The sequence below is a fragment of the Syzygium oleosum genome, unplaced genomic scaffold (genome assembly GCF_021117445.2).
Source record: "Syzygium oleosum isolate NSW1041296 unplaced genomic scaffold, Sole_v2.1 Sole_v2.15, whole genome shotgun sequence".
Taxonomy (NCBI): Eukaryota; Viridiplantae; Streptophyta; class Magnoliopsida; order Myrtales; family Myrtaceae; genus Syzygium; species Syzygium oleosum.
In genome coordinates this window covers 3,055,156-3,067,256 of record NW_026607499.1, presented here as the reverse complement: position 1 = coordinate 3,067,256, position 12,101 = coordinate 3,055,156, and the positions used below count along the sequence as shown (strand labels likewise).

Below are 12,101 nucleotides of genomic sequence, written 5' to 3'. Positions count from 1 at the left end.
GCTTTTTTGGGGGTGTCTGAATAATTTTTGACTTTTACCATGTCCCCCAAAATAGGATAAGGTGGGTGGAGGGAGGGGTAGAGGAGGGAGAAAGCGGACATCTCCTTTGACTAACTTGCTCCCAAAGTCCCCACGAAGCGGTCACCTTTTTACACCGTGGGCCGACACCCGACACTGTAACTTCCTTCCTCGTTGCACTGGCAGGGGAACTGAAAAGGCTTTTCCCAACTTCTTTCGTTTCTTTCTTTCAAGAAATAAAACCGCGGAGAAATCCCGTACGCTACCCAAAATTAATATATTTATAATGAATTTATCATTCGTTAAATTAAAAATCACTGGGAGTTTATCCCAGTGGTCACCCTTCTCACTTGAGAAGGGGGAGGTGGGGAGTTCGAATTCCTACCTTCGCAGGGGGTAGAGTTGGGGTCGCGTAATTTAAGATGTGGGTTTCGACGCCCACGCCCTGTAAGAGGTGGGTGGGGCACAATATAAAAAATTATTAAATGATATGCTCGTAACAGATAAAGGGTAAAATTTCAAATTAATAAATCCGTCGATTAAAAAATGTGTTATTCAACTTAAAAATTAATCGAAAATTAATAAAAGGTAAAATTGGTACATGTATATTGATTTGAAAGATTTTGAGATTTTTTACGGTATTAAATTTAATTATAATATCGTGGAGTAGAAAAAAGGAAAAAGAAAAGGGGTGGGAAGAGAGAGAGAGAGAGAGAGTGTAGAGATAGAGAGAGAGAGAGAGAGGGGGGGGGGGGGGGGAGGGAGGAAAAGGTGAAGCATTTTGGAACTGACTGTCACAGGCTTTCCGAGGGAGGGAGAGTCAACCAGCCCCCTTTTGGGGCTTTGTATTTTGTATGGCTTCGATGGCTCCACATCTCCCCCCCACCCGTTCTATCTTCTTCACCTCCTCTCTCTGTCTCTCTGCCTGCCTGCCTGCGTATCTCTCTCTCTCTCTCTCTCTCTTTGAGCGTTGGCCCTCCTTTCGTTTTCCTTCGGGTTTTTTCCCCTCTTGTGCCCATGCCCATTGACAACTCGTCTCTCTCTCTCTCTCTCTCTCTCTCTAGTCTCTCCATCTTTCTACGCTTAGAGTCAAGCATGCTGCGAACGAGCTATCACGCAGCGCGACTCTCACACACACTCTCTCTCTTTCTCTACAGGAAAACAAACAAATAGAGATAAAGAAAACTTTCTTCTAGGGTTCCCCTCTCTCCCTCTCCCTCTCTCTCTCTTTCCTTTTTACTTTTTTGTGCAGCTACCCACTGCTGCCTCACAGCGCCTTCTCTCGTCGTGCCGTTCTGCAGACCTAAGCGCGGCCGCAGTAGATTGTTAGCGAGAGACAGAGACAGGGAGAGGGAGAGGGAGAGGGAGGGAGAGTGTTTGAGAACAAAGGGCGGGCGTAGCCGAGAGTTAGAAAGAGGAGGAGGGAAGGAGGGGGATAAAAAGGTTGGCTCCTCTTTCTTCCTCGTAGCAGCAGCCGCCTCGTCGTAGATAGAGAGGAAGTTGGAGACACTTGGGCCTGCGGAAAATTTGCCCCTTTTGTCTCCTCGTCCTCTCTATTAAGACCTCCCCCCACCACCACCACGAGCACCCCTTCCTTTTCACTCTCATTTTTCCTCCCTGGGTGATTCGTGTACGAGAAGAACGAGCTTCGCCTTCTCTTGAACGTGTGCGTGTGTACTGGTTATGTGTGTTCATTTGTCCGCGCGAACCTCTTTGGAGAAGCTGGGAAAGTGGAGCAAGCCAGCGACGAGTGTGGAGCTCGGTTTTAGCTGGGATTGAAATCGCCGGGAGAGAAGCGGAAGGGTCGGTGACTCGAAAGATCGGAGAAGGCATCCGGTACAGCTACAGGGGAAGGAAGGGAGATATATAGAGGGAGCAAAAATTGCGACCTTTTTGATGAGCTTCGGGGGATTCCTCGACACCGGCTCGGGCGGCGGCGGCGGAGGAGGAGGAGGGGCGAGGGTCGCCGCCGCCGATATTCCGTACGTGGGAAAGAACGAGATGGCGCCGCCGGGCGCAATCGCGCAGCCGCGCCTCCTGAGCCCTTCTCTGTCCAAGTCCATGTTCAACAACTCTCCTGGACTCTCCCTCGCTCTCGTACGACACCACAAACTCACCATGGCCCTCTCTTGTTCATCTTCCACGTTCTTTTTTTTTTGTGTGTGATTTGATTTGGTTCGATGATTTTTGTGAGCAGCAAACCGGGATAGAGAACCAGCAAATGGGGGAGAGCTACGAGCAAATGAGCGCGAGCAATCACCACCTCCGGAGGAGCAGAGAGGAGGAGCACGAGAGCAGATCCGGCAGCGACAACCTCGACGGCGGCGGAGCCTCCGGCGACGACCAGGACGCCTCCGCCGATAACCCTCCCAGGAAGAAGCGTTACCACCGACATACTCCCCAGCAAATCCAAGAACTCGAAGGGTACGGATACCATCTCTTCGCTCATCTTCACACACCCAAATGGCCAAAAACAAAAAAAGAAAGAGAAAAACCGATCCTCGTAGCAAGATTTTTCCTTTGCGTGTGTTTTGGTTACGATTTCGCTCAATCTCAGTGGCATTTTCCGTAATTGTTGGGGGTTTCTTTTTTTTTTTTTTCATTTTTGTTGCGGGTTGGCTTTAGGTTGTTCAAGGAGTGTCCACATCCTGATGAGAAGCAAAGGTTGGAGCTGAGCAAGAGGCTTTGCTTGGAGACCAGGCAAGTCAAGTTCTGGTTCCAGAATCGGCGCACCCAGATGAAGGTAGCAATGATTGATTCTGTCAAAACTCGATCTTTTCAAAGCAACTCGAAAAAAGTTTTGATCTTTTCTTGTGGGGTGGGATTTTCTTGATTGTTGCACCAACCAGACACAGCTGGAGCGACATGAGAATTCGCTGCTCCGGCAAGAGAACGACAAGCTCCGGGCTGAGAACTTGTCTCTCCGGGACACCATGAGGGACCCGATTTGCACCAACTGCGGCGGCCCGGCCGTCATTGGCGAGATCTCCCTCGAGGAGCAGCACCTCCGGATCGAGAATGCCCGCCTCAAGGACGAGCTGGACCGCGTGTGCGCGCTCGCTGGGAAGTTCCTCGGCCGCCCCGTCTCGTCGCTCACCGCTTCCATCGGCCCGCTCATGCCCAACTCGAGCCTCGAGCTAGGGGTCGGGACTAACAACGGGTTCATCGGTAGCTTGGCCACGACGGCGCTTCCCCTGGGGCCTGACTTCGGGGGTGCGATCTCGGGCAACTCCGCGATGGTGTTGGCGAACCCACAGAGGCCCCCGGGAGCTGGGGGCATGGTGTCGATCGAGAAATCGATGTTGCTGGAGCTTGCCTTGGCCGCCATGGATGAGCTGGTCAAGATGGCTCAGGCCGATGAGCCGCTATGGATCAGGAGCTTGGAAGGTGGGAGGGAAATACTGAACCATGACGAGTACATAAGGACCTTCACTCCTTGCATTGGCATGAAACCGAATGGATTTGTGACCGAGGCCTCTAGAGAGACTGGCATGGTGATCATCAATAGCTTGGCACTTGTGGAGACCCTCATGGACTCTGTGAGTTTGAGTTTCTTCTCTCCTATCTTTCTTCTCGTGAAATTTTTGTCATATTCATTACGCTAACAATGTAATTGAATAACGTTACCGGAACCATTAGATGATCATTGTTCGGTTCGATAAAAGTTACGGTCTTTTTCGCAGAACCGGTGGGCTGAGATGTTTCCGTGTATGATAGCTAGAACATCGACCGCAGATGTGATCTGCAGCGGAATGGGAGGAACCAGAAATGGTGCACTTCAGCTGGTGAGTTACGTATGGTTTAATTGCTACGCTCATTTGTCTGTTCGCAGCTCAACACTTTTGTCTTGGTTTATTCAATTTCTCAGACCAACAGCTCTCTGTGTTGCGCTAAAACTTTATTTTCTTGATTTTTAGTGCACTAAAATTTCGTTTGATTTTCGTTCGTGGGTTTTAGATGCACGCGGAGCTACAAGTGCTGTCGCCGCTGGTTCCGGTCCGGGAGGTGACCTTCCTCCGGTTCTGCAAGCAGCACGCCGAGGGCGTGTGGGCGGTGGTCGACGTGTCGGTCGACGCCATCCGAGAAACCCCCGGCGGCGCGCCCTCGTTCCCGAGCTGCCGGAGGCTCCCTTCCGGCTGCGTGGTTCAAGACATGCCCAACGGGTACTCCAAGGTAAAAGAAACTAAACTCCCCTCTAAAACAAAACCAACCCCTTCATTTCCGCACAAATCCCCTCTTTTTGTGAAGTCTCTCTTCACGTGCGCCGGTCTTGGCACAGCTCGGGTCTGTTGTTGGTCTCCATTAAATTCTGGGGCGTGGCCTGTTTTTCCAAAGTGGGGTTCCTTTCCTTCCAGTTGGATCCCTTTTAAATGTCGTTTGTTGAAGCAAAAACTAGGGCATAAGTGCGGAGAGCCTGAATTGGTTGAGGGACATTAAATTCGTGCACGCCACAAGGTCTCCATCATCGCCATTGGGGCGGTCTTCTTTTTCTCTTTAGCCCTTCTCGTTGCATCAGTCCAGGGATTACTCTCCAGTGTGTCTCTGTGTGTTGACACACTGTGTTCAGTGTCAAAGATGGAGTTTTGGTCCCCCCCCCCCCCCCCAAGAAACAGTCCTGAGACATTGAAAGAAATCAGGATACTTTTTAAGTCATCCTTCCAAAGAATCTGAACCTTCCTAGAGACTCCATTCTTTATTTGACCACCCGGACCGGATGCTCCTCCATGTGTCAGGCGCTTTATTTAAATTTAAATCTTCTTGGATTAGACCCCAAAATTTCGACGACTGGGATTTCTTGCTCTTGAATATCAAGAAACCATTATTTTATTCGCTTAAATTGCGACCCCTCCACACACCGTGCATCAAGAAATCAAGATTGCCTCCCCCTACCCTCCAACCCTAGTCTCCATTATTATATGAATTGGAAGCCTCTATCTTGCCCCATCTCTGAACACATTAATTTCATGTATCCCCTTTGGAAAGTAGATGCCTTGTAATCTGCGAGTCTCTTTGGGTGATGGTCAGATTGAATAAAGAATGCGTTTGATGTTTCTATTCCGATCTTTGATGCTGTCTCGAATATCCCATCCCCTCCCTCATCACCCCCCCCCCCCCCCCCCTCTCTTATTTTATTCCTATATTCGGTTTTTGACTTGCATTATATTTTATGAGCCCTAAGGACCATGTGTGACCTGGTTACAGCCCTCATGGGAGTCAAACTCCCGAGGACTCGGTTCTTTTGTTGTTACATGAGCATCTTAGGCTCGGAGTTTGGACTTTAAGACAATCGGAGCGTGTATCTCGATGTCGCGCGCCTTCTACGAGTCGCGCGCTCTGTTCCTCAAAATCTAGCGGGACTCGATCCGTGTTCCGCCATTATTTTATGCCCCCCTGGAGTTAGCACCAGGAAGGAGGAGGAGAGGAGGAAGAAGAAGAAGCTTCTTGCTGAATACTTTATACTGTCATTGAGCCCACCCTTGAGCTATTTCCAAGATTCGCCTCGTATCTTTATGCGTGTGACTTGGTTTTTTGCAGAGAGGGTTAGAAACCAACAAAGTGTTGAAAATGCACTAAAATTCATGGGACTTAGACATCACGTGTTTGGACAAAACCTGATTTCTTGCGGAAAACCCGTGTGACGTGGCCGGTGCCTGTAATTACAATCCTAGCCCCTCGTGAAATTGTTACTGTTGTGTTTCCATGAGCATATGCATCTTTCTCGTGACAAGCTATACATTGAATGCGTTCATTTTCTCCTGATTCCGGGTCGGTGATTCTCGTGTCGGCTCAGTTGCGGTGTTCTTTTTTTGGTTAATGAATTCCGTCGTTCTCGCGTAGAGAAGGGATTACAATGCAGTAACCGATTTATGGAGATAATGGGGAGATGAAACACTGCAGGTGACTTGGGTGGAGCATGCGGAGTACGACGAGAACCAGACGCACCAGCTGTACCGGCCGTTGATCAGCTCGGGCATGGGCTTCGGCGCTCAACGGTGGGTCACCACCCTCCAGCGACAGTGCCAGTGCCTCGCCATTCTCATGTCCTCCACCGTCCCATCCCGCGATCACACCGGTATTTATACTTCAAACATACCTATACGTTTTAAGTACGATGCGATTTTATCATATAATACCTATCTTCGTTATAATCGGCTGGGTTGGTCATTTGCACTGCGATCACTTGATTGTAAATAGTCTTAACTTCACCTACAATGTGTTGGTTTAGTTAAATTCAAGAAAATTTGTGTCCCGGACGGACTAAAATCTTTCTGTTGATGGGTTTTAGTCTAATATCGTGAAGACTTCACTGATTTCCCTCCTTTTCTTTTGACGCGGCAGCGATAACGGCGAGCGGGAGGCGCAGCATGCTGAAGCTGGCGCAGCGGATGACGGCCAACTTCTGCGCGGGGGTGTGCGCGTCCACGGTCCACAAGTGGAACAAGCTGAGCGGCGGGAACGTGGACGAGGACGTGCGGGTGATGACGCGGAAGAGCGTGGACGACCCGGGGGAGCCGCCGGGCATCGTGCTGAGCGCGGCCACCTCGGTCTGGCTCCCCGTATCGCCGCAGCGGCTCTTCGACTTCCTCCGCGACGAGCAGCTCCGGAGCGAGTGGGACATCCTCTCCAACGGCGGCCCCATGCAGGAGATGGCCCACATCGCCAAGGGCCAAGACCACGGCAACTGCGTCTCCCTCCTACGCGCCAGTGTAAAAGCCCTACTCTCTCTCTCTCTCTCTCGTCTCTAAATCTCTTATCATAAATACTATTTTGATTTGCCGCGAGATTTCATGCCCGTTTCGAGGGAAATCATTGCGAAAGACTTGAGGGCTTTTGAAATTTAGACGATGACAAAACGTTTCAAAGTTGACGCCATGACGTCGGGTCGTATTTTTTGGGGGTCCTCCTTTGTCCTGGCATGGGATATAGGGGTGGAAAAGATTTGAAAAAAGGCGAAAGATCTATCTATAAAAGAGAGAGGACGAGCTCTGTGTGTGATTTGGAAGTATCCCACGAGGTCGCTTTTTCTCTCTCTTCGGGAAGCTGATTAAAAAGGGGACAGTTCATGTCCCTTCCTTTTCCCCCTTTCCCCCTCAGAATTTCTAAAAAGTCAAAAATAGAAGGACGATCGTCACCTTTTTACGCCTTTGTTCTGAGCCTGACCGTCCGGGCCCTTTTTCCTCTCTGATTGGGATTTGGAAGTGAAGGGAAGGGAAGGGAAGGAGAAGACGAGGAGAGAAAAAAATGAGAGGAAAATTCGATTTTTTGCTGGCAGGGTTTGACTCTTGCGTCGCTCTGCTGCATGGATTCTGACACGTCTAACGTGTGGTGTAAAAAAATTTGACGACTTGTCGCGTTTCGCGCGCTCTTCTTTACTACGTGCAGGCCATGAACGCGAACCAGAGCAGCATGCTGATACTGCAGGAGACGTGCATCGACGCGGCCGGGTCGCTCGTGGTGTACGCCCCCGTCGACATCCCCGCCATGCACGTCGTGATGAACGGCGGGGACTCCGCCTACGTGGCGCTCCTGCCCTCGGGGTTCGCCATCGTCCCCGACGGGCCGGGCTCCCATGGCCACGGCGGGGGCGCAGTGGGGAACCCGAACGGGCACGCGGGCGATGGGGGGCCGCAGAGGGTGGGCGGGTCGCTCCTGACGGTGGCGTTCCAGATCCTGGTGAACAGCCTGCCTACCGCGAAGCTCACGGTGGAGTCGGTCGAGACGGTCAACAATCTGATCTCGTGCACGATCCAGAAGATCAAGGCCGCCCTCCAGTGCGAGAGCTGATCGGCGGACGACGGAACGAATCGCCCGGCAATCTTTCAGTCATTTTGTCTTTCTTTGTTCTAGGTCTGTGCATGAGGGTGTAGTTACGAGGTTGCGAGCATTTTGGGTTTGTGTGAAACGAGCGAAGGACTCGAAAAAAGAAAGAGCAGGGTTTTTTCTCTAAGGAGGGGTGTCGAGTCAAGAACGAACCGCGCGTCGAGACTCCTTGCACGGCGGTAAGGGAACGGCGCGGCGCGGTGTTGTCCGAGAGCTTCGGGAAGCCGGAGCATTCTTAGTGCCGGGCAAGGGTGGTGGTTCGGGTATTGACTCAGGTTCATCCCGAGTTGGCTCAACAAGAGAAGGGAAGAAAGAACAGGAGATAGTTATGAAACAAGGTGTTTATCAACTGTTTTGTTCTAATCGAAATCATTTTATTTGAAGTGTTAAGCCAAAAGCTACTTCAACTTGAAAACATTGTAACTTCTTGGTTGGTCGTGTTCAGCTTTCTCCGGCTCATCTCCGGCGACGACTTTGCATTTACATGTTGGATTTTATTGTGGCCCACGTGATTAATGGCCCATTTATGTTTTAGGTTTAATAATTATTAGGTGCTAAATTTCTATTTTTATTAGAGAGGTATTCTAATTACGTACGCTTTGATGGATAGTGTGATTATAAAAGGCCCTAATTAGAAAATGGTCCATCTCTCTATCCTAGAAAAGAACGGTAGTTTTCTTCTTTCCATCAAGCATGTCAGAAAGATTAAAAGAGTCGAGAGATTTTTTTCTTTAAAAGATTTCTCATTGATCCATGATGATTTCTTCAAAGAAATCATCATGGATCAATGTATGTCTCGTCTATTATGATATCGTGAAAATTATTTTATTCTAAGATTTTAGGTATGATATTTATGCAAATATTAGGGTTCGATCCGCATAGAATCGATCTGATCTTTACATTGAATTGAAAAACTCATCGCCCCACGATTGCATTCGACGACCTCGGACCACGGATACGAGGAAAAACTATGGGGTTTTCTTTTTGTACACGATTTAGATTTCATATTTAGCTTTTATAGTTATGGGTAGGTTGTAGTTACATAGGCCGTCGCACTAATGGAAAGTCTTCATGAAAGGACAGGACCATCAACCACGGCGGAGGCTTCGACGATGTTGCTGTGTGCATGTGTAACGATTATGCAATGGATGTGGAGGCGCGTGGGAGGCGACGCGCCGCCGGGAGCCAGTGGGGGGATGGGGGTGGGGGAAGGTGGGCGTTCCGAGTAGTAGGGTAGAGGGGGGCGGTGGCAGTGCATTAAACGGGGAGGGGGGCAGAGGCTGTTGGGGGGAAAAGAGCTGCCCCTCATTTATTGCGTAGACACCTACGCTTGTCTCCTTGCTTGGCCCCATCCGCCTCTCACCTGCCGCCACGTGGCCCTGCCGAAGATGGCTGGGGGCTGTCCATCTGCAGGATCACGGACAGTGACCAACGGGATTCCTGCTCGATCCCCGCAAAATCTCTCTCTTATCTCCTCCTTCTTTTTTCGGTTTTTGAAAAATAAAACGAACGACACCGATAAGGTTCATACTTTGCGGGGCATACGACTGATAAAGAAAGGTTGATAAAGAAAAACCGTGTTCCGATCCTGGTGCCCGATTGATTTCTTGCGGTGTGGAGAAAGCAATGTACATTTCATGGGTAAGTCTCGGTTCGAAGTATTCGATGCCATGATCGATCCGGTCCGGTAACGGTCCTCAGCCGGGGGCAAGGCGGGTGCGAATGCGAATGCGAAATGTGAAAGAACAAGGAGGGGGTTGGAAAATGGTTTATAGATTGGGGAGAGAGAGAGAGAGAGAGAGAGAGGGACGGGAATTGAATGGGGGGATTGCGAAAGGTTTGGAGCGAGGTGGGTATTGAAAACGGTGCACTCGTTTGGCCATTGTTGACGATGGGGTTTTGGACGATGCATTGGATGATACGGGAGGGGAGGGGAGGGGGGGGGGGGCGGCGCGCGTTCGAAATCGTCTCCCACATTGATTGGATGTTAAGGAGGGGAGGGGCTTGAAGACGAAGCTGTCAGCTTAAGTTTGGACCACCCCCCCCCGGTTTAGTCTTAGATTTGCAATCTTTCTTGGCCACAAAAACAGAAGTTAGGGTTTGTAAATTGTCAAAGTATCGTCGAGATGATGATCACCTCCTCCAAGACCCCCCGTCGTCATCATCCATCGCTCCTTCGATTGCGCAACAAACCATGCACAATGTGCCGCGCCGTTCGAATTCCGGTCCCGATAAACCCGTTTCGGAGAATGAAGTGAAGTTACTCCGGCGTGAACTTGCTCGTGAACTCGTACGTACCGGCATAGCCATTACGTATGATTCGTACGGACTTTTCTTGCCTTAGTTTCGGACACGTTCTTTCTCATAGGTTCGCGTCGTCACCGAATTACGCTCTCGATAAGTTGCGACCGATTCCCTTTTGCTAAACCAACCCCACCAGGGCAATCGGCCGGCCAACACAAAGGGAAAGGAAGGGAAGGGATAGGGAGGAGACCCCAGATCAAATCCCGAGTAAAAAAGCTCCCGGAAAAGTGAATGTAAAATTACTCATAGAGTCGAGTTACTATTACAAATATGATTTTTGCTCCCGAACGAATTTTCCTTAAATCGAACGACAGATTGTATTTAATGCGGTCATCATCTTCGTGTGTTTTGAAAAAAAAAAATTTAGTCACGACACATTTCTCTTATTCCTTCGGGAGATTATTATTATCATCATTCTGAACTTCGTATTGGTCAGTGAGATTGATCATGCATCCATGTTCATTTGCTTTAAAGAAAATGAATGATTTGAAAAATATTTTTCTAAAAATAGTCGTTTATATCGCTTGAAATTATTAGTTAAGAAAAAATATTTTCATTATCGACAGCATATCTAAATATCTTCGTAAACGATCAATATATCTTTCGTTTAATACATTTTTTTATAACATATACATCTTTAAATAAGCATTTTTTAAATTATTCATTTTTTCACGAGGCTCTCGTCTTAGTTTGGACCCCCCCTCCTTAAGTGTTAGATTTGCAATCTTTCTTGGCCACAAAAACAGAAGTTAGGGTTTGTAAATTGTCAAAGTATCGTCGAGATGATTGTTGGAAATCGTACGCCGATTCCAGAAAAATAACCCAAGCGAGCGATCCTCACTTGCAGAATATAATAATAAAAAGAACAAAATCGAAAGAACACATAAGAGATTTTGTTATCGAAATTCACCCAAACCTGGGTTACGTCTCCGCACAGAGGCACTCTGCAAATCCACTAGACTTCGAAGAAAGTAGGAATACAATTATGATCTTCTCTCAAGATCGGTGCACAAAGAGATTGAGGACACTCGTAAAAAAAAAAAACTCACTTTTTCTTCTCTCTTTTCTTTTTTCTCTATTTTCTTCTCAAACGCTTGACAGCTAACTTCTATTTATAGGTGTAGCTTTTAACCTAAAAGCAAAATTAATAGAAAAGACAAAAAAAGCCTTTAATAATAATATTTGGCTTCGTCCTCTAACAATGATCACCTCCTCCAAGACCCATCATCGTCCATCTCTACTTCGATTGCGCAACAAATCACAATGTACAATTCCGGTCCTAATAAACCTATCTCCGAGACTGAAGTCAAAGTTACTCCTACATGAACTTGCTCGTGAACTCATATGTACTGACATAGCCATTACATACGATTCGTGTGGACTTTTCCCGTCTTAGTTTCGGACATGTTCTTTCTCAAGGGTTCACGTCATCACCGAATTACGCTCTCAAATAAGGCGCGACGGATTCCCTTGGCTAACCACCAGGGCAACCGGCCGGCCAACACAAGGAAAGGGAAGGGATAGGATAGGGATGAGACCCTGGTTCAAATCCCGAGTAAAAAGCTCCCGGACAAGTGAATTTAAAACTTATTGAGGAAAAAACGATTATAAAGGGTGCGCATAATACCATTCGTGCCCTAACTATTTTGAACGTAAATGATTTTTTTTATTCTCGTGTCTGGAAATAATTTCTTGTGCATTTGAAGGCGTTTGAGAACTGTCCAAAATTTCTATTTCTGAATAGAAAAGAACGTAAATGCGTTTGGTAACTACACACAAATTTCTTTTTATTAATAATATTTTGAATTGTTTAATTTTTTTTTCTTTCTACCCAGGCCATGGCCGGTCGCCGGCGACCGGTGACCGGCGGCCGGCCCTGGGCTGTGGCCGGCCGCCGGTAACCCAAGAAGAGCAACACAAAAGAAGAAAAGAAAAAAAAAAAAAAAGAAAAAAACCGA

General features: G+C 48.3%; 1 protein-coding gene across 1 annotated transcript; it reads left to right on the top strand.

Moving 5' to 3' along the window:
* The first annotated feature begins 1,346 nt into the window (after positions 1–1,346).
* LOC115678175 (homeobox-leucine zipper protein ANTHOCYANINLESS 2) lies at positions 1,347–8,346 on the top strand. Its single transcript, XM_030601507.2, has 9 exons — positions 1,347–2,115; positions 2,216–2,442; positions 2,644–2,761; positions 2,868–3,557; positions 3,702–3,803; positions 3,976–4,191; positions 5,917–6,091; positions 6,358–6,725; positions 7,402–8,346. The coding sequence occupies exons 1-9, from the start codon at positions 1,915–1,917 to the stop codon at positions 7,801–7,803; spliced, it is 2,499 nt and encodes an 832-aa protein (XP_030457367.2). The 5' UTR covers positions 1,347–1,914; the 3' UTR covers positions 7,804–8,346.
* Positions 8,347–12,101: the final 3,755 nt, after the last annotated feature.

Coding starts and splice junctions, on each gene's coding strand:
- LOC115678175 (XM_030601507.2), top strand. CDS start 1,915: ATGAGCTTCGGGGGATTCCTCGACACCGGCTCGGGCGGCGGCGGCGGA. Junction 3,804..3,975: donor GAAATGGTGCACTTCAGCTG/GTGAGTTACGTA, acceptor CGTGGGTTTTAG/ATGCACGCGGAGCTACAAGT. Junction 6,092..6,357: donor CCCATCCCGCGATCACACCG/GTATTTATACTT, acceptor TTGACGCGGCAG/CGATAACGGCGAGCGGGAGG.